General features: G+C 42.3%; 1 protein-coding gene across 2 annotated transcripts in view; it reads left to right on the top strand.

The window, feature by feature from the left end:
• Positions 1-417: 417 nt before the first annotated feature.
• ERG (ETS transcription factor ERG) overlaps positions 418-25969 on the top strand; it is a 109877-nt gene continuing 84325 nt past the window's right edge. Inside the window, exon 1 of one of the 2 annotated variants that reach the window (XM_065875755.1) lies at positions 418-548. In XM_065875755.1, the coding sequence (XP_065731827.1) occupies positions 531-548 (18 nt within the window). In that variant the 5' untranslated portion in view covers positions 418-530. The remainder of the gene's footprint in view (positions 549-25969) is intronic. The other variant, XM_065875756.1, reaches the window with a different exon arrangement.

Below are 25969 nucleotides of genomic sequence, written 5' to 3'. Positions count from 1 at the left end.
ATAAGCACAACCTGCAAAGTGGAGCGGGTAGAGGCCTTAGGCCCCACGACCCAGGCGTGTGGCACATCCGGGGAGACAGAGGCCCAGGAGTCCTGTCCGCACCCAGGGGCCTTGAGGAGCGCGCCGCCCACGTGAAGCCACTCGGAGTCCCGCCACATCTGCATCCTGCCCCGGGGCGGCGTGTCACACGGCGGCACACTGGGTCACACCTGCTGTGGTCATCCCAGGCCCAGGCAATTGATGTCTTTTTTTTTTTTTTAATTAAAAAAAAAAAATCTCCTGGCTGCATATCATCAAGAAAAACAACATTGTTTTCAGGGTCTCTTATCTCTCCACTCCCAAATATCCTGTTTCTTCGGGCTGGGCGGCCAGGACCAATAGAAACCTCTTCCTGCCATTGACTGACTTCATTTCCCAGACTTAGCACAATCTCATCCGCTCTAAACAACCTCATCAAAACTACTTTCTGGTCAGAGAGAAGCAATAATTATTATTAACATTTATTAACGATCAATAAACTTGATTGCATTATGGCCAGCACTATTAAGGTAAGGAGAGGGTTCCTTTTCATTTGACCAAATTCTGTGCTTGTTACTCTTTTCTTTGGTTTCCTTTATCAACGCAGATAAGTTAGCATTGGGCAACACCCCCGCTGCCACAATAGAGGACAACAAGATTTCCTTTGCACTGCCTAGTAAATTTCCTTTTTCCTACTCCAACCATCCGCAAGGCTTAAAAACTTCAAACTCAGAAAAAAATTGGGGTTTCTAAATTCACGGTTGAGGGCTGTGGATGACCTTTTGCAAAAGCTTTTCAAAGAGCGCGTCCGAATTTTCATATTCTTTAACTATCTCTAGCGGTGCCTGGATGTGTATCTGCTGGAAGGCAATGGACTTGGAGAGTTTGGAGGGCAGGGTCGGAGAAAAAGATGGGCTTGGAAATGTTGAACTTTTGGACGTTCTTGAAGGCCTCCTTACCATCAGGGGTGCCAGCCGGTCCCTGTGGAAATGAAGAGATGCCTGGCAAGTGGCTGTCAGTCATGGGACATGCCAATGTTGACTTGATTCTTGGAACCTTCAGGCTGAGAACAGAGCGTTCTCATAATGCAAATGGTGGTAATTCGGTTTGTTCGGTTATGTATTTATCTTTAATAAAGTACCTACTCCTCGGTGCACTGTGAATAGACTTTCTTCTCCGTGATGGTTGCTTTGTGGGCATTGCGGGTTGGTTCTCTGTGCTCTGGGGTGTGTGGTCTGATGTTTTGTTTTTCTTGCAAATAGAGAGAGATTAAGGTGGAGGTGAATGCACAGAGGTAGAAATGTGAATGTAGTCTGATTCCTGGAACTGAAGCCAGTTTGATGGTTAGTGCAAGTTGGCGGCATAGAGCCCGTGAAGTGGTCTGTCACAATATTTTCAAGGCCAGCACGCCTTGGTGACATTTCTAGAAATGAGAAAAGTCAGGAGCAAAAACAGATACTGAAAGGAGGAAAAAGCGAGTTTTATGGGTTGCGTGTCTTTAGTTTTGCTGCATGTAGGTGAGAAGCATTTGGTTGTGTTTTCATCAAGGGTTTTAGTTGATCTGAAAGCTCGTGAATATAGAAGTTTGCCCAGAACTGGGCCAGGACAATTTTTAAAAGCCTCTTTGATTTGGAATTTGAAATGTTTGTGCGAGAGGATTTAATTAATACCCGTTGCATAAACTATGTTTCAGAAGTTCTATTCAGTTTCTAGTTCTCAATATAGGTTTTGGTTTTCAAGGTATGTTCCATAATACATATTAAAAAATCATGTATCAAAGATTTTAATCTTACAGAGATTTTTCTTTCTTCAAGGATTGAAGTCTGCTGAAGTATAACTGTATAGAAAGGAATTTTAAAATTGAGGGTTTGATGTACTCTGCTTTGAGCTATATGAGTAGAAATTATTTGATTTTATAACCCCAAATGCTGCCCTCTTAATTCTTATTTTTACCCTTATTTGTGTCCATATTTCATAGCCGTTGAATCTAATGTTCTTTGTAAATTTTGAATAGCTTGGGTACAATTGTGTGTGTGTCTGTGTGTGTGTTTCAAAAAAAAATCAGTGTATTAAAGGACATTGAAATAACAGACAATCTTTTAGGGTGTGGGGTATGTTTTGCATAGAATACAAATATGTCATACTGTTTAGTTTAAAGTATACGTTTCTGAAAAGATGCAGATATTTTTGAAGCTTGAACGTTTTGTGTTTTTCAGGATGAATTTTGGGAAACAGTTTCCACTTACCCAGGAGATTATGCTTACTTTAACATTTGATTACACTGCATTATCTGTGTATCATATATAGCTTAAGTGAACTTTCAAAATGGCTTCAAGTAGACTCTTTTTAATCCTCTGTTAAAATAAAATAGCCCCTCTTTATAGGTAACTTCCTTTGAGAAATGTTCTGCTAGGCTTCCTGGGTAAAGTAATGAGATGACTTTACAGACTTGTTTATAGAGTGGAAAAAAGGAGGCCTGAGTCTGTTGACTGCAGTTTTAATTATGTTAGTGCAAAGCTCAAATTAGCATAGGGAAAATTACGGCTGTCCGTTGGAATTAGGAAAGTCTGTCATACGGGCAATTTCCAGTCTCAAACGCACTCTGTTTTTTGTTGTTTCAGTAAATAAGTCAATTAGTCCATCAAGCATCAGATGCACAGAATCTGTTAAGTTGGTCTCCGCATCTCTGGATTTTTTTTTTTTGGCGTGAATGTCTATAAGACCCTATGAGGCACTATGAAAAGCTCTATGTTTTTATCCCGTCTTTATGATTCTCACCATCATTTTCCCTTGGTATTTTGGAAATGGTAACAGAGTGTTTCCATGGGAAGAAGTAAAGGAATCTTATGAGTTTATGTGAGTATGTCGGTTGGTTTTTCCTTAAAGGGCCGTGGATTTTAAAATCAGACTAAGAGTTCTAATAAAAACGTAAGCATCAAAAGCGATGTTCCCACATGTAATTCACGAATCAGTTTTGGTGCTTCCACTGCTTCTGGGGCCACCTGATGATACCTGGGGGGTGCTTTACGACCCCCTCCCTTCCTTCTGCACAAAACAGTGCTGCCTTTGCTTACAGACTCCAAGCAGCCAGTTGTTAGCCTTGGAACTTGATTTTGCTTCGGTTAGGATTTTTAATCCAATCTCCCAATGACTTCCCTGATCCTTTGTTATGCCTTGAGCCACTCGGGAAGTCTAATGAAGCCTGCAATCCCTTCTCAGATTAATGCTTTTAAAATGCAGGAAAGGCAATACATAGAGTGACAAGGACAGCTAATACTATTGAAATCCAGTTCTGTCCTTGGACTCCTTGGGTGGTCCGTGAACCCCAGGTGACAGCCCCTGATCCTAGAGTTTAGAGGTCCTTAGTCTTTAAGAGGGGATTGTGGGCATTTTCCTTTATCACAGATCTGGCACTGGAAGACCAGGAGAGAGCAAACTGCAAAGAGCAGCGTGAGTGGAGAGCATCTTAGAATCAGGGGATGGAAAGTTACTAACAAGGCTTGCTGAGGGAGAACACGAGTACGGTGTCAATGAGCTGTTTAAAGAAGTTCCTTTCTTTGATTTGACAGAGGTTGGAGGGTTTTGGTGATCACCATGATATAACTTATAGGTGGAATCTAAAAACTACAACAAATAAGAAAAAGAAGCAGACTCACAGACGTGGAGAACAAACTTGTGGTTACAAGTGGGGAGGGGGAAGGGAGGAGGGGTAACGTGGGGGGGGATGAAGAGGACAAACCATTATATATAAAATAAGCCGCAAGGATATACTGTGCAGTACAGGGATTATAGCCAATATTTTATAATAACTAGAAATGTAGCCAATATTTTATAATAACTAGAAATGTAGCCAATATTTTATAATAACTAGAAATGGAGTAGAACCTTTAAAAATGGGGAATCACCATATTGTACACCTGTAACTTATATAATATTGTACATCAACTATACTCCAGTAAAAAAAAAAAAAGTTAATTTAAAAACATGAAGCATCTTTTACGTACTTCATGGCTTGCACATAGCAGGCTCTTGCTGAATATTTGCTGTCATGTGTGAAGCAGACTTGTTTAAAATTAAAAGCTCAGGGTTATATGAAGGAAGTTCATATACAGGATTTTAAGGGAGGTGATGAAGGAGCTTAATAGCTCTAGGGCATATAAATTTTCAACAACTCATTGGCTCAAGTGGAATTTCAGTTGTTTCATCCCTTGTTACTTTAGAGGACTCTGTGACAGTGGAAGGAATAGAAAACGGAAAATACTGTTGCACCACTATGTGAATGTCATGTTTCTAGAACACTGGCCTAAAGGTGGAATCATGGGCCGTTATCTTAAAATGACTTGCTGCTTGAATCCGTGGGTGGCTCTGGACACAGTTTGCCCCCTCTGGACGGGACACAGCACTCTTCCTCCTACAGCTCTCTCTCTGAGGCTAGGCACGCTGCCTCAGTGGCCGTGGAAAGGAGAATTGGAAAGGATAGAATTTGTGGATCATTCTTCCCATGAAATACACTTATGGAGGACTGCAGTACTCTCAGAGAATGTTCTGGAAGTCTGAACTGTTTTTTAATTATCTATATTTTCTTTAAAGTGATGATTTCATTAAATTTTTTTTACAAAACAGATCTTTGCTTAAATCTCTCCTCCACCCCGACACATACATACGCTTGTCGATGTCTCTTGAAAAACCATAAGTAGAAATAAAATAAATAAATGAAACAATCGTTCCTGATGCTTTCAGGAAAATATTACTTCTGTGTTTAGAATTTCAGAATCAGGTTCCCTCTGTGGGAGGGGAGACCCAAAGCAGAACATTCCGCTTTGGCATCCCAATACCCTGGCAGATTTAACAGCTGACGCAGAAGAGAATCACAATACAGGAGGCCGTTGGAAAGCCAGGACCAGAGAGTTTCTCTGCAGTGTAAAATCTTCCGAGAAGGGGGTTTGACAGAGACAGTCTCCAGGCCTTTCCAATGGTGGTGGCACATCTGCTCCAGCAGGACTTTTTCCTAGGGCTTAGGGAATGCCTCAAATGCAGCATCCTCTCCTTTTGTCCCCACAGCTTAGAGGATGGCTCTTCTCTTCTCAGGGGACTTTGTCCCCCCGTCACCTCTGAGATTTCTTTACTTATGTTATGTGGCCACGGACACACCTGCATTTGAACCCTTCCTAGTCACGTGACCCTGGGCAAGGGCCCTAACCTGTCTGAGCTCCGTTTCCTCACCTGTAGGTGGGATTATAATGACCGTCCTGTTGCGAGTCCAGGGTGGGAGAGCCTTTAGTAGGTGCTCAGTAAATGGCAGATGCCATCGGACAATCCAAGTCCATCTAACCTTTGCTGATAAATTGCACTGTCTTTCTGGCCCTGCTCTGAATTCTCTCTATGTGTTCCATTACCCGGCTTCAGTTGTGAAGCCCAGAGGCACACAGACTCTGTGCTAACGCTTTTGAAGAGACAGGGAGAATAACAGGTCACTTCCACAGGTCACTACTGTGGCCTCCCAGCCAGGGCAGGGCACACGGGAGCCTGGAGAGGTGAGGGGCAAGGAGCTTGTAGGGGTCCCTGGAGAAGGGTATAGCAGGGCAGGGACCAAACACCTGGGCAGGCGGAGTGTCCAGGGGGTCCCTCAAGGCATGGGTGATCAGAAGGTTGGTTTAGTCCTGTTCTGAGGACGGAGGCTGTTTGCTTCGTTGCTGAAGGAGGGCGGAGGCCTGCAGTGCCTCTTGTTTCTGATTAGGGCAGGAACAGGGTTACTGGAATCTCCACTGTCCTGTATTCTCATTAATTTTGAAAAATGCATCTTGTTATTTTGTACAAATTACAGTAATAAAACATTCTCACTGTAGAGAAAATGAAAAAAGAAATCATTACAGAGTCAATATAAATTGTTCCCAGTCCCAGGCAGTCAGAGAAAATTCCCAGCATTTGGTGTGTGTCTTCCTACTGTGTGTTTCTGTCTGTCCTTTTGTCTCCCTGACTGTCCTGCTCATCTCAGTTAACATTGTTTTACAAACATTTCCCCATGTCACTACAATTTTTTAATAAGCAGAATTTTTATGCTTAATTATATTCCATTTAAAATAAGTATTATGATTTATATAGCCAATATCCTATTGTAGGAAATAATATTGCTTTCAGGTTTTCACCAATTACATTGCAATGTACCCTTTATGTAATTTTTTAAAAATTTATTTTATTAGTGTTAGTGCTTAGAAAAGGAACCATTGGACCAATGGGTGTACATATTTTTAAAGTCTCTGCCAAATTTAAATATTTGCCAGTTTAAAAAATAAATGACCACTTTACTCTCTAGAAGGGTTGTACCAGTTCCCACTTGTAGCCATAGATAAGGCCAGTTCCACTGAACTCATAACAACTCTGAATATTTCGCTCTTTGAATCTTTGCCATTGTGACAGGCAAAAATGGAATCTCATTTTTATTTGTATTTCTGTAATTATAGTATTTCATTCCACTTTTTTTTTTTTTTTTTGCTGTGAACCTATTTCAACTAGTGGCCACTGTGACCTCTGGATCTTTTTCCTATTCACACTTTCATTCCCTGTTTGATCACTTATTCCCCACATATTTCCCCTATTGAACTTAGCTGAGGCATGTTTTATAAAGTTTAAGAACATTCCTCATTTTGTCCACTCTCTCCTGCTTTGTTTTCTCTCTTGACGACACATGCTCCCAGCTTTGCTTGTGTTTGTGTGACTCTACTTTTTGTCTACCTATGTAAACAATAGAACCTGTTTTCTTGTGATAGTCTGTCCATCTCTTTTGTGTCCTTGACAGAGGCTGGCAAAGCATAGGGGTTCAATAAATAGTTGTTGAAAAATAAATTTTGATTAAAATCCTTTAAGGTCATCAAGAGAAAGTTAAGATATTAGGACAATCTGCAATCATTATTGCAGATTTTAAATAGATGTATTTCTTTAGCGATATCTCTCCTAGTTTAAATACAAACTAACTACATAGAATTAAATTGCTGTTGAAAAGATCATAGAGAAAAGCGTTTTTAAAAGGTAGATCTTGTAGCTTGAATTCATAATGCAAATTAATATCATCCTTGTAACGGCTTATTCCAGGCCAGACTCTGTGCTGGATGCTCACGTTATCTCGTGAGATGCTCACCACAGCCTGCATCCTGGCGCTTTTCGTCCAGATAAGGATAGAGGATTAGAGAGGCTAGGAAGCTCGCTCGGGCACACAGATCTGTTTCCCCTCAACTTATCATCATCTGATCTTGTTTTCCCTGCTATTTGCCTTACTTAGCTCCAAATAATAAATTACTGTGCAGGAAAAAAAAAAATGGTGTATTAAATGATATAGTGTGATACATTAAATAATGAAAATTATTATAATTGGCTAACTTACGTTACCACTCTTGTGTGAAAAAGCCCACAGCCAACAATTATTACGCTCTCACTGGCTAATTAAGATAAAGCACTAGAAAACTGAACAGCTAAAACTCTAGCACCCCATTCTCCACTTGCTTGGTGCCAAGAATTCTTTCCATATTTGGCAATATCCAAGGGGCCCGCGGTTGCAGATTCCAGATCAGCTGCTGATTTGTTTCCTCACCCCAAGTATCAACTTCCTTGCCCACGTCTCTGAGTTTTCCATCAGGCCTTACCAAGTCTTTCCGCAGGGGTGTTCATGGAATTAGACTCTGGGAAGAACGGTAATCTGCTGTTAGGAACAGATAAGTGCCGAGACGTTTAGAAAAGAAATGCCAAGGCCAAGCAAAATTATTTATTTTTAAAGCCACATCATAATCCAATCATAACATTAACATCAGTGCTGTTACTTCAAATTATTTTGTTCAAGACAATGCACGTCAATTCCTGGGACATAAAATAAAGAACATTTCTAACATGTGCAAAGAACTCGCACTCCTGAATCTAACACAGTGGCCTTTAAATCACTCCACCTTGATGATTTAACATCTGTCTTTCCATTATAAAATTACAGTATAGCAAATTGATGGGGTTTTTTAATTTAGCAAGTACTGAAACAGAGTCACCACTGAAGACAAAATCTGCCCCCCATCGCCCTCATCCACATGCCCCCAAGTCCATTAATTGAAATCATCAGCCAATAGGGACTTTACCGTCGTGTTCCCTTTGGATCCCTTTGGGTCTTGTTGACTTTTATTTTTTAAAGTTAGCTGTAGGCATGTGATGCTCACCTTTGAGGAAGAGGAAACTGTTGAAACAACACTTGGGAATTTGTCAACACGATTAGTTTGTGTCTCAATTTGAGGTAGATTTCCTAATATGTTGCTCCGAGTTTAAAAAAAAAAAAGTGTGTGTGGTTTTATATTGCGAAGTCCCCTTTGGATCTGTGTTGTATGTGGGTGTTACCTGATGTTCCCAAGAGCGTCAGAAGCATGAAGGTGAAATGGAGCGAGCCCAGCCGTGTTTATCTTATGCCCAGGGAGGCCCTGAAGACCCTATTTCTTCACAGCATCCTTAAAATAGCCTCTGTGGGGAAAGGATTGGTCTTATCTTGTTCACAAGGAAAGGGAGGCATAGATGTGGAGGCTAGGGAGGGGAAGTGGAAAGAGGCTGGCCTGAGAGAGACCGGCTGAGGCTGCAGATGACGCTGTAGGGCCTCAGCAGGTGAAGGCACCTCTCCAGGCCTTAGTTCCTTCTCGGGAAAATAGAAATGGTCTTCCTGGCATTTCACCCTGGACAAGCCCCTCACCTCACGATCTCTGGGTATTTCCATCTGTAAAAAGCAGTAACCACAGTTTCTACTTCGCAGGGCTATGGGGAGATGAACTGAGTTGGAATTGTATGGAGCACATTAGAGGTACTTAATACTTGTTAGCTAATATTATTATTCACTCGAGTCAAATCCATTTTCCTTCTAGGAATCAAATCAGGAAATCCGTAGAAGGTTTTTTTTTCTTTTTCAATTTCTACAACAGGTTGTGAATTGATTCTTTTTTTTTTTTCTTTTTTCAAGTAGCCAATTTTCCTCTGATTAACATGTTCTTTTCTCTTTATTAAGAAATAAAGACTCTTACAGAACAGTGAGTTCTCAGTTATTCACAGTGCTTTATCTGTATTGGAGATGACCTAAGACAGTGCTAAGAGATGCTTGCTGAGGAGTCTGCCTGAGCCTCTGCATGGCCGGCCCTGGAGAAGAAATTTGGGGCCTTACTACCCTCTGCTTCTCTCTGTACTTCTCACTCTCATGCTCCTTCCCTCCTCTTTCTTCCTGTCTGCAATAGTTAACAACCCAACAAGAGCTTTTCAAAACATAAAGGACAACAGTTGTGATGGAGAGGACCCCCCGGAACATCTCCAGTGCTCAAGGGTTCTCCTCGGACCCGTTTCCATTCACCCCACACTGCCTCTCACAGATACCCAATCACTCCTGTCATCCCAGGAAACCTGGGACAGTGAAGGCTCACAAGCTTTTCATCTGGAATAAAGAAATAAAGAGAAGATTGGCAGGAGGCTCTGCCTGCCCCAGGTAAAGTCATCAAAAGCAGTAGCCACACGTCCACGTTTGAGTTCTATCTTTAACTTCTTCTTGTGTGAACTCTTAGGGCTAGAAGCATATTTATATCCACATAAAAAAGATGAATGTTGCCCAAGGTCAAATACAAGTGATTTTATGGGCTATCCATTCTACCAGTTTGAGTTAACATGGAAAGTCTTGTTCACTTTACCTGTTCAGCCAAAGACCCTGACTCTGTTAAGCCTGTATTAAGCTTAGAAGAGAAATAAAATTTACTTTGCTAGAGTAGCATCTCAGAAAAGAAAACCAGGCTTTGTTTTTTGGGCACCCCTGAGGGAGAAGCTTCTGTTCTACCCCAAACGCTGTACCCATTGACTCACTCACTCTTGGAAGCACGGTCATATTGCCGACGGTTTTGATAAGAAGCTGGTTATGAAATAAGTGCAACATACAATTTTTTTAAGCCTTGTTCTTTGGAGATGGAAAACATCTTTTTTTAGATCACATGTTTACTGCTTTAGTAAACAGTAAAATGCTGCTGTAGCAATTACCTTGAGGATAAAGGGTTTGTAGACAGATACTTCCTGCGTCCACTTCCTACACAGATAGCCAACCCGACCAGAGACGCACCAATGCAGGAAGAGCTCCCGATGGAAGCTTCCTTTGCGAATGCACAGTTTGTGATGCGTTCGCTCCCCTCCAAGGGGAATGAGCCTATTGCTACAGATTTTCTGGCAGAATTCACTGTCTTGAAGTAGGTGAAAATACGACGTTTCTAAGGTAACGGTTTTAGACCCTTGTTCTCATCCTTGGTCTTGTCTGCTGGTTGGATTTTACACAGAGGAGGGTAACTAGATTAGACATGTCCATGAGTAAGACCTGTGCCCTGTGGGCACTTTAGCCTCCTTGGAATCATGGAGAATGATGCATGAGTCTGTTTTTGTATTTGTTGAAAAATGCGCCTCTTTGAGATTCAGTCAGTGGTTTTCTTTTCTGTGGTTATTTAGATGTACAGGTCATTTTAGATTTTGCTTTCTTTAGTCAAGCAGAGATCACCCGATTTGGGTACAAAAATCTCAGCACACAGATTGTTCTCTGTGCTGATTTTACACCAGTTGTTAAATTCCAATGAATGCATTGTTTAGGTCCTTTGAACCAAAGCAAATAAAACCACCACACACAAACACTGAACAATAGGGAATCATCAATTTTCCACTTACAGGATATGTTCTTACCGACTGGCCCCTTTGTGGGGGGAAAAATATATCAAGTCAACAAACAGTAACACTGAACAATAAACTAAACAAAATAAATAGCACCTGAAAGCCACTAGGCTCAAGCACTGGCAAAACTCCAAAGAGTGATGTTTACTTACTCTAAGCATGGAAACCTACAGCTACACCCTGATCTCCTACGGGTCCCTGAAATAATCAGAACACTGAGCCGCTGTTAATTGTCGGGTCACTTCATGCTAAAGTGCCTCCTTTGATGATCGGAAAGCGCCTGTGAGCTTTGCATTGAAATAGACAAGAGGACAGTGTCCAATAGAGATTCTCCGTCCCTCCGTCCAGTATGTATTCTGTAGATGTTGATGGCTGTCCAGGGGGAGGCAGAGATTAGATCTGACCCTGAGAAGCTGCCAGACGTGGTTAGATGTAGTACTGTCTCATGAAGGTGCTAGTACATGAACATATACTCCAATGACTTTATTTACACAGTCACTCAAGGCACGTATTTTGGTGGAATTGACATGAAGCTGCCAAAGTGATATTTTTTTTCCACCTTCATTGTGCAGTTTTGTTACCTTTTAGTGAAACTCCACAAGGCATCTCCCTACATGTTTCCTTCCAGATGCTGCCTCCTACCACTTCTGCTTTTTTTCTAAATGCCTTCTCTGATCTCCTGAGTCTGTATTGGTTCCGGTGCCACGGGAATCACGGTTGTGTGGTGCTGGGCAGGGCCTTATAGCTGGTCGACTCATTTTGGACATCCTCTCTGAAAATCACCACTGCCTGCCTGAGGATGGCGCTTGCTTTTGTTCTGTTTTGTTTTCTTCAACCTGAATACAGGTTTAATAAACCCACAGGATAAAATATTTTTTGAACAACAAAATAATAATAAAAACTTTGTTCTTTCCCCCATTTCCAAAACAATTATTGTAGGAGCTTAGAAAATAATTTAGAAAAGGAAGTTAAATTAATTGATATCGCACCATCAGGGGTCTGCTAAGATTTGATTCTTCTTGAATTCTTTTGCCTGTTTTCCATGCACACAGATATATTCTTTAAAAAGCATAATAGAATTGGAGAAATTAAACTCATTTCAGTAGTCCTTTTTCATTCTCTTTTTTTTCCAGGATAGTGAAGAAAAGAAGAATGAGGACTGAACTTTTATGACCCCCTCTAGAGATTAAGGCCCCATATCCCTTCCTAAGGACCTGGTGTCTTATTCTGGAGCACAACCAGACTGCCTAGGGCTGACCCTTGTTCCAACGAGTGTTGCCAGGGCATTTCACTTTTCTGTGCCTCATTTTCCTCATCTGTAAAATAGACTCAGTAGTGATAATAACGCTTGCTTGTTGGTGGTGGTTCAAGGATCCAACAGCTTAATACATGTCCATGCTTGAACAGTAATGTGTTTTTGTGTGCAAAAAATGTTCACTAATGTGAGCTCTTCTTGGTTACTCATCCTAGTCTCATTCTTATTATTTAATTTACTGTCATATCTTATTTGCTTTGTTTGAAGTAATCAATTCTTGATTGTGTTTGTTTCTACTGTTCATCTTTTGAATGGATTCCTCCAATACCCTTTAGACATTTATAGCTTCTTCTAAAGAGACGAAAGTGTTTCCCTCTATGTAATTGGTTTCTTTCTCGTGCCATTCATTTGAGGATAGTAGAATAAATATAACAGAGTCACCACTGTGAGTCCATTTAGGAGTTCAAGCAACAAATTAACCAAATTTTCAGCAGCTGAACTCAGCTGCATTTTTTGAGCCCAGAAATCCAATAGTTTTGACGATCCAAAAAGAAAACCAAGATGGAGGGCTGCAGGATACTCACTGTCTCTTTCCTTGCCTTTTCTCTGGCCTGTGCCAATGAATGAATGAATGATTGAATGAATGAATGTGTTCTTGCACTGGGGAGCCACAGCTGGTCTCTGGAGTAGTCCTAGCATGGAAGGAGTCAAGTGCTATTTTGAACCAACTACTTTGGCTGACACATTCTTTAGAGGCAAGCAGACGTATACTGATTTACCATATCGCCAGTGAATGTTCATGATTAGGAATCTATGGGACCTCATTGAAAAACAGAAACTCTCAAAACATTGCTTGTTAAAGTTCAGCCCTCTATGCCCTAAGTTATATGGCTGGGGTCCTGTAATCTTTTATCTGTGCTGACCATGCCTGGTACGCGGCAGGCTTTTAATAATGTCTGTTCAATGAGTAAATGAATATCTGCCTGGATGATAAATGCATGAACAAGTGCATTAATTAGTGAGCTGATAACATCATAGAGAAGTAATTCATTTAATTCAATGAGCAATTACTGATTTCTTACATGCAAAGCATCGTAAAGTCGCCCTCCGCGAGGTTTGGAGAGAAGTTGTACTTCTTGGTCAGAAGACAGAATTATTACTATGTCTTGGGACCAATGTCTTGCGTGCCCCTGTGTCCAGTTTGAATGCCAGATGTTAGACATAAGTGTGTGTTATGTTAAAGAACCTGCCTGGGCTTGGGAAGGTTTGGTGATCGTTGGGCTTCCCAGAACCTAATGGGGTTTTGAACATTTGTGAGCACATGCCCTATCAATGCACATGTCTGTGCCGGCCCGTGGTTCGAGATGCTTCCATGTGAAAACTAAAAGCAGAAATACAGATCTCAGAGCCTGAATTTTGTTACGTGACACTTGTTTGGATGCGGCAAAACCAAGCAGCAATTTTGCTTTTACTGAGTGGCAGCACCTCCCAGTGCTTCTCCAAGGTGTGCGTTGGCTTCTCTAAAGGTTCAGCTGTTAACAACCCTCTATGCAAAAAGTCCTCCTGGGTACAAAGTCACGAAAAGTTGTGTTTAATGGATTACGATGGGCACCATTTGATTTTCTTCTTTTGTTAACTGCAGTCACTCCTTAGAAATTTCAGTGAAGCTGTAACTTGATCCCTTAAACACGTGTGCTCATATCCAATGTACTTGTTCACACGGAGGGTTTCCTTGCTCATTGGTGAATCAGGCAGCTCTTCCAGTACTGCAAATGTTATATAGTTAACATCTGCAATGGATATGATGTGGGGCAACATTTTCATGAAGAGCTAAGTTCTTTTGTATTTAATTGCAAGATAATTCTGCTTTATGAGAAAGATTAATAGCAATTAACAACCAGCTTATCTAAGCCAGGTAGTAAAATTGGATTCCCTACTGAAATTTCAAAGTTAGCAAACATATTATTAACAGTGAGCTTGATGGTCAAAGTATTATATATAAGCCAAGGAAAATGTGATGTTTCCTAAAACCTACAGAATTTGATTATCTTGGTAAAAGTTCTTAAATGAATTTCCAATCTAATAATTTTTCAGTCTAATAATTCAAATATTTGGCTTACTGTTGTTTCTTCAGTGCCTAGCACATAAAGTGCTGACTCATAAATATTTGCTGAATGAGTGAACACAATGATAAATGGGTACCAAAATCTTTCCCTGAGGGAAGCATGTCTTTGGCAAGAATATGTCATTAGAAGAGGTCTGACTTTGGCCCTCTCCTAACAAACACCATGATCTAGTATCTAAGGAGTTGAAGAGAAGGAAACAACTTTTATTTGGGAGCCAAAATGTTGGAAGAAACTTAACTGGCAATTGAGAAGCCCAGTGTGTCTCAACCCAGTTCTCCTTTGGGTCAGGAAATTCTTAATATTCTTTAGGATAATTGAAAGGAACTCCTAAGAGAACGAGGATTTTGTTAGGGAAAGAATATACATGAAGCAGCGGGGAGGGATAAATTGGGAGTTTGGGATGAACGAATAAACATTACTGTATATAAAATAAACAGCAAGAACCTACAGTATAGCATAGGGAACTAGATTTACTATCTTGTAATAACCTATAATGGAAAAGAATCTGAAAAAGAATAGATATATGTATAACTGATCACTTTGCTGTACACCTGAAACTAACACAACATTGTAAATCACTATACTTCATATATACTTCAAATTATGATTGCTTCATATATATATATATATATATATATATATATATATGGGAGAACATTTTCATAAATAGCTAAGTTCTTTGTATTCAATTGCAAGATAATCTGCTTTATGAGAAAAATTAACTTTAATAGCAATTAACAACCAACTTATCTAAGCCAGGTGATAAAATTGGATTCCATGTATATATATATGAAGCAATCATAATTTGAAAAATTTGCCCACATATGTTAGCTGGAAAAAACATACTAAAAAATTAGGTTTTAATTTCCATTGGCTGTTTTTTTGTTTTAACTTCTAACAGTCTTTTCAAACGAACGTTGAGAAATTTAAAGATGTTTGTCAGAACACCTTCCCTTCTGATCATGACATTCATTAGAAGGTGAATCAGACATTTTTCCCCCAGTGGTAGAAGAGACACATTTTCCTAAGCAGAAAAATCAGGGCACGGTCAGACAAAGGAGTTTACATGAAAAGCTTTGTAAACTTAGTATTGTTCTTGAAAATTCAGGCTATCTGGTTGCTGTAATCTGGGAGTTCCCTTCAAGCACTTTTGGAAACTGGACTAACTCTATAAGGCAATTAATGGGCCATGTAATGCCCGGAGATGGTAAACGGTTACAAACAGCATCTACAGGTAGTGTATTAGTATATCCTAGGACTCCCATGAAAATAACCACAAACTGGGGGCTTAAAACATCAGGAATTTGTTCTCTCAGAGTTTAGGAGGCCTGAAGTCAAAAATCAAGGTGTCAACAGGGCTGGTTCTGGAGGTTCTGAAAGAGAATCTGCTCCATGCCTCTCTCCCAGCTCCAGGTGTTTTCCTACAATCCTTACCTTCCTGGGGCTGTAGCTGCATCATCTCTGCCTCTGTCGTCTTCACATCACCTTCTTCTCTGAGTCTCTGTCTGTCCTCTTTGGTCTCTTATAAGGATGCTCTCCTTGGATTCAGGGTCTATACTAATCTAATCCAATCTCATCTCAATCCTTACCTTAATTACATCTGCAAAGACCCTATTTCCAAACAAGGTCACATTCTGAGGTTCCAGGTGGGCTTGGGGGCCGCTTTTCAGGTAGGGAGGAGACAAAGTAGGTTTCAAGGTAGATCTTCTCTTCTGCGCGTGTCTTGCCCATTAGAAGAGCGAGGCTCTACTCATTGGCAAGGTCTAATGACTGAAGTGCTGATGCTAGGATGCTTAGGTAGAAATCCCTCGGGTGTCAATACCATATTGGAAAGTGTAATGCAGTTAGTTTCGTTGAAAAAAAACATACAACTGCACAACATGGATGTCGTTCAATCCAGTATGATGATCAAAACAAAAATCACTGTCAGGCAAAGTGTTTACTCTGCAACCGTTTCAGTTTCACAAGATACTGAGTTTGATGTTGTGGTTTCCCTGATCTCATCATTTTCCTTGGTAAATGTCAAGAAGTGTAACAAGGTTAGGGCAGCCCACACCAGCTCATCAGAGTCACGTGAGGACTTAGGCAGCAAGTCACCCTCCTCCTGTCTGCTCAGTCTAGACTAATGGTTGAGTGTGCTGTTTACATCTTATAAAAAAAATGATTCCTGTGGCTTTTTTCATAATGTCCTCGAGTTGAAACTGTAATGCTCTAAGGCATAAAACGGCGTCATAAACTGTGTGACCGTCAGGCACTATGATTTATTTTTTGTCTTCGGTCTGTATATCTGCCGAGGTTATATATACATAGAGGATTTGGAACCAGAAACATGGACTGCCCCTAAACATTCTGCTTTTATGTCTTATGAAATGAATCTGACTGTGAGTAAAATTGAATTTCATCTTGTCACTGACGTGGAAGCTCTGCAAGATTTTCTTGGGAAAGAAATGCAAACTTAAATCAAGAACCAGTCAGGGACTTCGGTCATGTTGTTTGTGTGTGCCCTCGTCTACTTGAAGTACACCCGATGTTCACTCTGGGATGGATAGTTGGCCAGCTCGAGTGACTCTAGCCCCTCTCCACCTTGCCTCAGGCTAAGTCACCAAAAAGCTCGCCAGATGACTGGGAGAATTGGCCCAGTGGAATCCCTTGCTGGCATCAGCTTGGCAGCAAATACAGAGATGGTCTAAATCCCTGTGATGCAAGAGTTGGTCCATTTGCTTTCCTCTCACAGCTCCTGCTCTGGAGGGTAAGGAGGTTTTTACCCACTCATGGCAGGAGGAGGCACTGTGTGAAGCAAATGAATGCAAACTCAGAAAGCAAGACCCTGAGGCTGGGATATTTTGTCCTGGTTGCATAACACTTCCCGATATGACGCATACCCTCTACCATGTCACTCTTTCGTGCTGTTAATAGAGGCCGGTCCGGAGACCAGCATGGGTGAGGTTTACCCTGGAGACTCAGCTTTGCTGTGTACATGCAAACACAGCCCTGAAGCCTGGTACATCGTGACTTATCCACTGGGCAAAGAGAAACCAGGTTCCAAGGAGAGCTAAGATGCGATATTAAGATGAACTATTTTTAGAGCTGTCTTTGGTCATTGTGAAGACTGGGTTAAAATCTTGGAGAGATAAATTTGCTTAGAACATGCTAAATGAATCTTCTCCTTTTTTCCTTTTATTCTTTTCTAATTATTTTTAAAAATCTGAGTTACAGTCACACTAGCAGAGAGGTTAGTTGCATAGAACATCTGTCCCTCATATTACTTTGTAGATGTACTTAAATATTTTTCTTGTTTAAACACCATAAGTGGGGTATATTATGCACCCACATTGGTTTGTCACCAATTCTAAGGTTCAGGGGCCTTCTCCTTTATTCATTGTTAATATCCTGGATACAAACAACCCAATGGCCCCGTATAAACTGATGCTAAAGAGAGCTCTTGCCTGAGAGATGAGTTAAATGACGTCAGAGATTTCTCTTCAGTGTCATAAAAATGATTTTCAATTGTAGGTGGTAGATTTCCTAACCGCTTCGTAATTTACGTGGGCCGGCTTGGTTAGCTCAATCAGTTACAGCGTATGCTGATAAAGGCAAGATAACAGGTTTGCACCCCATGAAAGCTAATAACTTCTCAGAGATAAAAAAAAAAAAAGATCTCCCTTTGGTGACCACAAGCTGCATCACTTGTGCAAATGCCCGCATTGGTTGGAAGAGAGGAATTGAGTGCAAGCGAGGGGCCAGCTCTGTGCAAATATTCCTCCTGTTGGACAAAAGAAATAGAAAAAGAAAAAAAAAACACTCAAATTGTGTTTCTCCTAGCAGACATGTGTTCCTGCATGAAAGGAACTCTGTCCAACTCCCTTAAAGCTAGTGATTTTATTGAAAAATGCCCCTAGTGATTTTTCACGCTAATAACCTCAATTTGAGCAAACTGAGCCCAAAGTTACCTGAGTTATCAGCGCAGTCCTGACCCACCTGCACCCTGGTCTTTGTCGTCACTGCACATCTGCAGAAAGAGGCCATTTATGTGGAATTCAAATCTGGTTGTTTAGTCTACAAGGAGGGGGGGGGAAGGATTCTGTCTCTTTAATGTTTATAACGGTTGGACAGAGCTTGTCGGGTGAAGGTTAATTGCTCTCCAGTTGAAGCAGTTGTGTGCCCAGATGGGTTATCAGGGCTGAACACTCGTTACAAGATTAATCTCATTTCCGACAAGACTTCCCTTTCCTTCAACTGATTTTTGCCCAGCCATTGGCGCTGTCATCGGCCGTTAAAAGAAGGGTGGATTACTCTGGGATATTCACGCTGGTATGCAGCGAAACAATGCAGAGCGGTGTCATATCTCAGGGAACATCTTTAGGAGAACACATTTCAGGGGGTGTTACGAAGGCCGAGGCTCATAAACAGTGGGGACAATCGAACCCCTTTACACCAAGGCTCCAGTGAAAAGGCCCGAAGTCCACGCAGCTGCTCCCTGCCCCCCCACTCCCCCCCCGCAGGACCCTGCTCCTAGGACGGATGCCGAGTGACACTCAGGGCTTTGTTTGCTGCTGAAGATGTTAAAACAATTATGATCAGGTCTTCCTTCTTAAGGTGCCCACCTGAGTGGTGAGGAGTTCTGTTTGCTGCGTCCACACTGAATTCTGTGGCAGCGGACACTTCATTTAATTCCTGTGCACATTTCAAGCTTCTGTTTAATTTCTGGGATTTCATAGACATTGTCTTCACGTGTGTGCCTAAAAACGGTAGGCAGATTTTAGTTTACTGTGACAGGTAGGCTTCATGACTTTTGGTTTGTCTCAAGAAATTCCTCCAAGAAAGAGCATGGCAAAAGAGCAACATCATCTTATCCCTTTGGGTTTGGCTTGTGGGCATCAACTCATCTGTGTATTCTGATGAGCTGTTGGGTACCCACCATGGCTGTGGGTGCTGTGGGTGTGTGAAGCAGGATGGCCAGGCTCACACGGTACCCTTGGTCCAGTGGGTATGGGCAGGTCTGACCGATGGAACACAGCGGAGCAGTGATGACGTATCAGGAGGTGGGAAGCGTGGGCCACAAACAGGAGAGGGCGTGCTGGCAGGGGCGACAGGGGCTCTGGCCTGGACTAGGTGGTTGGGGAAGGCTGTCAGGCAGAGATGCAAAGGGAGTGTGCGGACAAGGGCTGGATATCCTGGGGAAATGTTGTGGGCTGAGTGGAGCAGCAAGGGCAAAGGCCCTGAGGCAGTGACGGCCTTGGGTGTCTGGGAGCAGCGACCGTACTTGTGCAGCTGGAAGGGGGAGCCTGTGTACCGGCGGTGGGCATCACGCCTCTTGTAAAGTGATTTCTCAGAGGACGCGCTAAGAATAGCATCCTACCTAAAGAAGAGGTCCACCTGCTTCAGTTGTTGTGAGGTTCCGTCTTGTACCAGGTCCCTCTCCCTTAGGTGTGAAAAGATGGGAACGCCTTGGCCATGCGGTACCAGTGAAGTGGGGGCACCCTTTTCAGGAGCCCAGAGTTAAAAGCATGAAGGAAAAGTGTAATGATCTAGGTTACCTTCCCTTCTCCTTACATTGCATCTCTGATGCATTGTCTCTTTTCACTGGCTGGGCTAGTTTTCAGTACTCTCTTGTTTCCTGCATTTCAAAGTGCCTTTGCAGCCGCTTCAGTTCCAGGCTATTTGATGCAGCATGTTCAGTGGTTAAACACATGCCCTTTGGAATCTGACAGCTGCTAGAACTCTGGTGTTTACTAGCCATGTGCTCTAGGTAGCTTATTTAATCAGGTGAGCCTCAGTTTCCACATCTTTAAAATGGGATCGCGGTAGCTCCTACTTTAAAAAGCTAACACTCACACAGGCGCTTGTCATAGTGATAGCCACGATGTGATCATCCATTAAAGTTGTTACGAAGATCCAACATCGTCTGTTTCCCTTATTTAGAGCCATCTATTTCGCTGAGAAAAGGGAGCATAAATTGTATATAACTGAATCACTTTGTTGTACACCTGAAACTAACACAACATTGTTAATCAACTATACTCCAATATAAAATAAAAGATGTTTTAAAAAGGGAGCATGAATTATCATTAAGTCTAGAGATATTTTTGTTCGTTGGAGACTTCTTGTCGCAGTGTTTTCTCCCCTCAAAATATCAGTTGAGCTGAGTTTTTCATTTCACCCTGTTTGTTGTTGTTGCTGTAGTAGTTCTGTAAATAAGGGATGCGTAGTTATCACCTTCTGCACAGCCAGGGATCTCATGGGTTTTCAGTGGTTTTTTAAGAATAAGTGCTTTATCTGTCCCACAAACCATCACGTGGCTTAATGAGATTTTTAAACCCACAAGGAGCACGTGATTTTCAGGGTGAAAAGTTGAGGCAGAGAAGAGAGAGAAGTTTGCATCGTTGGGGCACTGTCTCTTTGGGGCCTCTGACAGTCTGTGGCACTGAGGGCCAGGGGGCAGGGACCCAGCAGGCTCTGATGCTAGAGGTCACCTGAGGCAAACAGAAGATGCTGTAGCCAGGGATGCTCAGCCAACATGCCGACTCTGTGGTCCTGAACACCTGTGAAGGTTGCACCAAATGGGATTTGAGTTTGCATGTGCTGCCTTATTTCTTGGCTTTCCTCCTGATGAATTCTTTGTTTTCCATTTGAGAATTCTTCTAAGGAATACACAAGCAGTGAGTGCCTTGGGTGGGGGGAGGGTTGAGAGGACAGAGGAAATTCTCAGGCATGACCATTTTTGTCCGTGGATTCCAGGACCAGCAATGGGTCTTACCTCTTACTCCATGGATGACTCATACATGGGCAAGAATTGCCCCTCCCAGATTTCTCTGCTGTTTATGGGAAGGCCTTGAAAGATAGATTTACTGATGAGTAAACTTTTAACCATTTTTCTTTAGTCCCACACTCATGCCAGTCTGAGGAAAGAAATCATTTGGCTTATTTTTCCAACTTACTTCCTCCTTTGATGTCATATATATGTATAAATAAATATAAATAAAATAAGTATACCTGTTTACATCCAAACTCACCCACTTTACATAGAATGTAAAGATGTAAGTGAACTTTAAAATAATATCTGTACCATACATTTAAATATGTCATTTCGCAAAGTAATAATATCCCCACACTACATCTCCCTCACCCACCTTGACTATTTTCTCTTGGCCACAAAGTGAAAGATATTTCCTCCTTGGCATTTATAAATGCTTCTGAATTTTTGACACTCCCAAATTTGAGTCAGTTTCCCATACATCAACATAGGGTTAAGTTTGAATCATTACAATTTCACCACTCTCTGGTATCTAAAATAATTTTTTTCTTATTTAAAGTATTCTTCAAAAAAAGAGAGAGAAAAATTTTTATATATAGAATTAAGTGTAGGATCACGTTAATATATAAGAAAAAGTGGGCTGAGTGTCCCAAAGAACAATGAAGAGCTGAACAAGGTAAACCAAGGGACTTACTAAAGATAAATGATTTCACCCAACCCTCACCTGCCTAGGTAGTGTGAGTGATGTCGAGATGGGGTTGAAGTGATTGGGAATCAAATTGGGAAGTTGCTCGATATGGCTGAGTTCAGTACAGAGTGTGCCTGTAGTGCCTGTGCTGTGCCCGTGACTTACGACGTCTGAGCTATGAACTTACATTTCAGAGGCGACTAGCACCTCCTTACTTACGCTGAGCAGCCTGGAGTGCACACAGAGGGAGAAAATTCAGCTTCCTGTAGATGTCAGATCATGGGTTCAGAGCCCCCTGAAATGGCTGCGGCCCCAGGGTCAGGACCTCATTCCTTCCCACTAAGAAGGTCCAACACCTGCATCTCTGGCCTCTGCTCCTGGAGCCTTGGGATGTGGGCCCACAGGTCATCCTCCTGGTTCACGGGCGTGGTACGTGCCCTGCAGTGGATCCCTCTCCCCTGTTGGTGTCATCTTTCCAAAACACAGACTTGGCTGCCCACCTGCAGGAGACCCTTTTCCAGCTCCCCATCACAAGTGACAAAGGCCATGCTACTTGGCGTGGTAGACAGGTCCACTTGAGTCTCAGCCCAAGGGCACTCTGTGTTCCACTACCTGCTACCCTGGGGCCATGTTTAGGGTTCTATAACGTGGTGGGGACTTTGGGCCCTGCTCGTGTGTGCTGGCAAAGCCCTGCCCATCCTCCGAGGCCCAGACCCGATGTCATTTCACTGTGAGGCAGCTTTCTTTATTCATTCCCGTCCTGCCAAAGACGTGCTTAAAAAAATGGCTCCTTGACTCTAGGATGGTTTTAATACCACCATTACACAAGGAGCAGCGCCCAGAGGTATGAATTCCAGTCCTGGTCATTCTGCCCCTTCGCTGTAGCAAAGAACTTCTCATCTTTATTAGGAGGGGTTTGGAGTGGAAGATGGGGAGCTCATTCAGTTTGTTATTCTGGGTTGTTGAAAAATGGCACCATGACCTAGGTTTCAATGGGATCTGTCTAGACATTTTTTTTTTTTTTTTTTTTGCGGTACGCGGGCCCCTCACTGTTGTGGCCTCTCCCATTGCGGACCACAGGTTCCAGACGCACAGGCTCAGCGGCCATGGCTCACGGGCCCAGCCGCCCCGCGGCATGTGGGATCTTCCCGGACCAGGGCACGAACCCGCGTCCCCCGCATCGGCAGGCGGACTCTCAACCACTGCGCCACCAGGGAAGCCCTGTCCAGCCATTTTTGTGAGCAGAGGCACAGTGGGGCTACCGCTATCCAAAGTCACCCCTATTAGCCCCCTTTGGGGATTCATCCTGAGGCTTAGCCTCGTTTCAGGAAGTACTTCCTGCTGCTGCTTCCAACGCTCATGTGGTGTAATGAGCCCGCTGTCTTTCATTCTGTGCAGAACAGACACAGGAAAGTTCCTGGAATTGCCCATGATTGTGGCATGTGATCTGTATATATGACCGCTTCTTGAATAAATATAGTCACCAGAGAAAGAAGGTATAGAGTAGGGGTAACAAAGACCATCTCAAAATGGCACGCAATCCCCAAATTATTTCTACTTTATTTAAAAAGTTTTTGAGATAATTTTAAATTTATAGAAGGGTTGTAAAGATAGTACAGAGAGATCCCATATCCCCTTCAGCCTCCCCTTGTGTTAACATTTTCCATAACCAGGGCACAATGGTCAAAACTGAGAAACTAACATCAATACAGTGTTACTGTCTAGGAGTCAGCAAACTCAGCTCACAGGCCAAATCCAACCCACTGCCCCTTTTTAAAAAAATTTTATTGGAGTATAGTTGATTTACAATGTTAGTTTCAGGTGTACAGCAAAGTGAATCTGTTATACATATACATATATCCACTCTTTTTTAGATTCTTTTCCCATATAGGTTATTACAGAGTATTGAGTAGAATTCCCTGTGCTATACAGTAAGCCCTTATTAGTTAACTATTTTATATATGGTAGTGTGTATATGTCAATCCCAGTCTCCCAATTTATCCCTCCCCGCTTCCCTCCTGGCAACCAAAAGTTTATTTTCTACATCTATGACTCTGTTTCTCTTTTGTAAATAAGTTCGTATGAACCATATTTTTAGATTCCACATATAAGCGATACCATATATTTGTCTTTGTTTGACGGACTTCACTCGCTATGACAATCTCTAGGTCCATCCATGTTGCTGCAAATGGCATTATTTCGTTCACCACTGCCCATTTTTGTATGTAAGTTTTACTGGAATACAGTCACGACTATGTGCTGCTGTGTTTTTTTGGACCACTTTTGCACTACAGGGACAGGGGTAAGCAGTTCCAAAGTTGAGCACATGGCCCACAAAGAGAAAAGCTTTTACTATCTGCCTCTTTATAGAAAAAAATTGCCACCTCCTCCTTTTAAGAAAACTGCACAGTTTATCCAAATTCTCCCAGTTTTCCACTGATGTTCCCTTTCTGATCTAGGAAGCTGCATTGCAGTTTCTTGTCATATCTCTTTATATAAGACAGTTTCATGTTCTTTCCTTTTCTTTCATGACCTTGATGTTTCTGAAGAGTACTGCTCAGGTATTTTGTGCGGTGTCCCTCACTGGGGGTTTGTCATGCCGAGGCAGGGGTTATAGATTCTTAGGAAGAAAATACCACAGAGGTTATACGCCCATCTCGTTGCATCACAGCAGGCGGTGCATGACATTGCTGTGTCTTCTTGCTGGCAAAATTGACCTGGATCCCTTGGTGAAGGTGGTGTCTGCCATTTTTCTTCACCACAGGGTCGCTGCTTTCCCCTTTTCCATGCTTTATTTCTTAGAAGCGAGTTACTAAGTTCAGCCCACACTCAAGGGCAGGGGAATTAAGCTCCATCTCCTGGAGGGGGAAGTATCAAAGATTTTGTGGACATGCATTAACATAACAGCAGTTATTAATAAATATTTTGAAGGAGATACTTTGAAGACATTCAGATATCCTGTTTCTCCTTAAAGTATCGCTCACTAACTGGAGCCCCATCGGTACATCTTGCCTGCAGCAGTTTGGACTGTGTGACTCTGAGGGTGATTTTCTATTTCCCTCACTCCTTCTATGTTTAGTATTTGGGATTCTTCTGTAAAGAAGAGTTGTCTCTTCTCCCCCGTATATTCACTTAATTCCATCACTTATTTAGATCAGAAGAGGCATTTGATATTTATCTGATTCTTTGGGTTATAATCCAATACTCTCATTATTTATTTTGTTGCTGATCTTGTCCAAGCTTTGGCCATTGGACCCTCCCCCCTTCTTTCTCTCTCTCTCTCTGTCTCTCTCTTTCTCTCTGCCTCTCTCAATCATGAGTTCATTGGTTCCTCTGTCCTTTTGACATATCTTGGCCTCTTTTTTTTTTACTTTGTTGAGAACTTCCTTCATTTCATTTTGCAGTACATTTTTTGTAGACTGTTCTGTGGTCGGGAAACATGTTACACTTCAAAATCCCACCTCAGAAGGGAGGAGACAGTTGTGCAGGTCCTGGGCCGCCCCCCAAGCCCCGCTCCCCGTCTGTGGCTGCTGCCTGCCTGGTGCTGGGTCTGTGGGCAGGGCGCTGAGGGTCAGTGGAAGAAGCTAAGTTCAAGAGTGGAGATGGGGCTGTAAAACTTATTTCCTTTGGGCCCTACGGGGGCTCTTCAGGATGGAAACAGTCCACACCAAGACCTGGCAGAGAAACTTACATAATCTTGGAGCACAGGGAGCTCAAGACTGGCCCACGGGCAGTCATTTCCTTCTTCAGGAAAAAGAGAAACGAACTTAGGAGCTGCGACTTCTTTCCTCCCCCCTGCCACTGCGATTTAGCAAGGCCTTTTTCAGAACGTTCATTTTCTTTCTTTTCCCTCCTGAGCGTCAGCGGCATCCCCTGCATCTTGGACTCCAGCTCTCTGAGGGGCCCTGCACAGGCTACTTAGCTCAGGGTGGGTACCAGACAGCAGCATCTTACGTGGGCGCCTCACCAAGCTCACCACTAAGGTCACACGTCTCTATGGGGGGGTCAGAGCGTCAGACGTTAACAGGCAACAGACTCACAAGCAAACTTTTGCAACACAACCCATGTATTTATCTATAAACTAGATATCATGAAATCTCCCCTCTGCCAAGTAGGGAGTGGTTAAGAGGATCAAATGAGATGATGATCAAAACGTGTTTATTAAACTGTAAAGCGCTCATCGTATAATCCGGTAAACAACTGTGCATGATGTCTAATCCATTTCATAGCTCATTAGGACATCGTGTGTTATATGAGCACCTGAAGGTGGCCTGTACTGGTACCTCACGTCATTCATTCCTTCATTCTACAAACATTCAGTGCCTGGGATTTGCCAGGAGTTGTTCAGGTTCTGGGGAAACCAGTCTTTGCTCTCCTGGGTTTTACATTCTTGTGTATCTAGTGTTTCAGATAATAATCAAATATACAAA

This window comes from Phocoena phocoena, chromosome 4, assembly GCF_963924675.1.
Source record: "Phocoena phocoena chromosome 4, mPhoPho1.1, whole genome shotgun sequence".
In the NCBI taxonomy this organism is placed as follows: domain Eukaryota; kingdom Metazoa; phylum Chordata; class Mammalia; order Artiodactyla; family Phocoenidae; genus Phocoena; species Phocoena phocoena.
The sequence above is the reverse complement of the archived record's forward strand: the minus strand, read 5'-3'. Positions and strand labels throughout refer to the sequence as shown.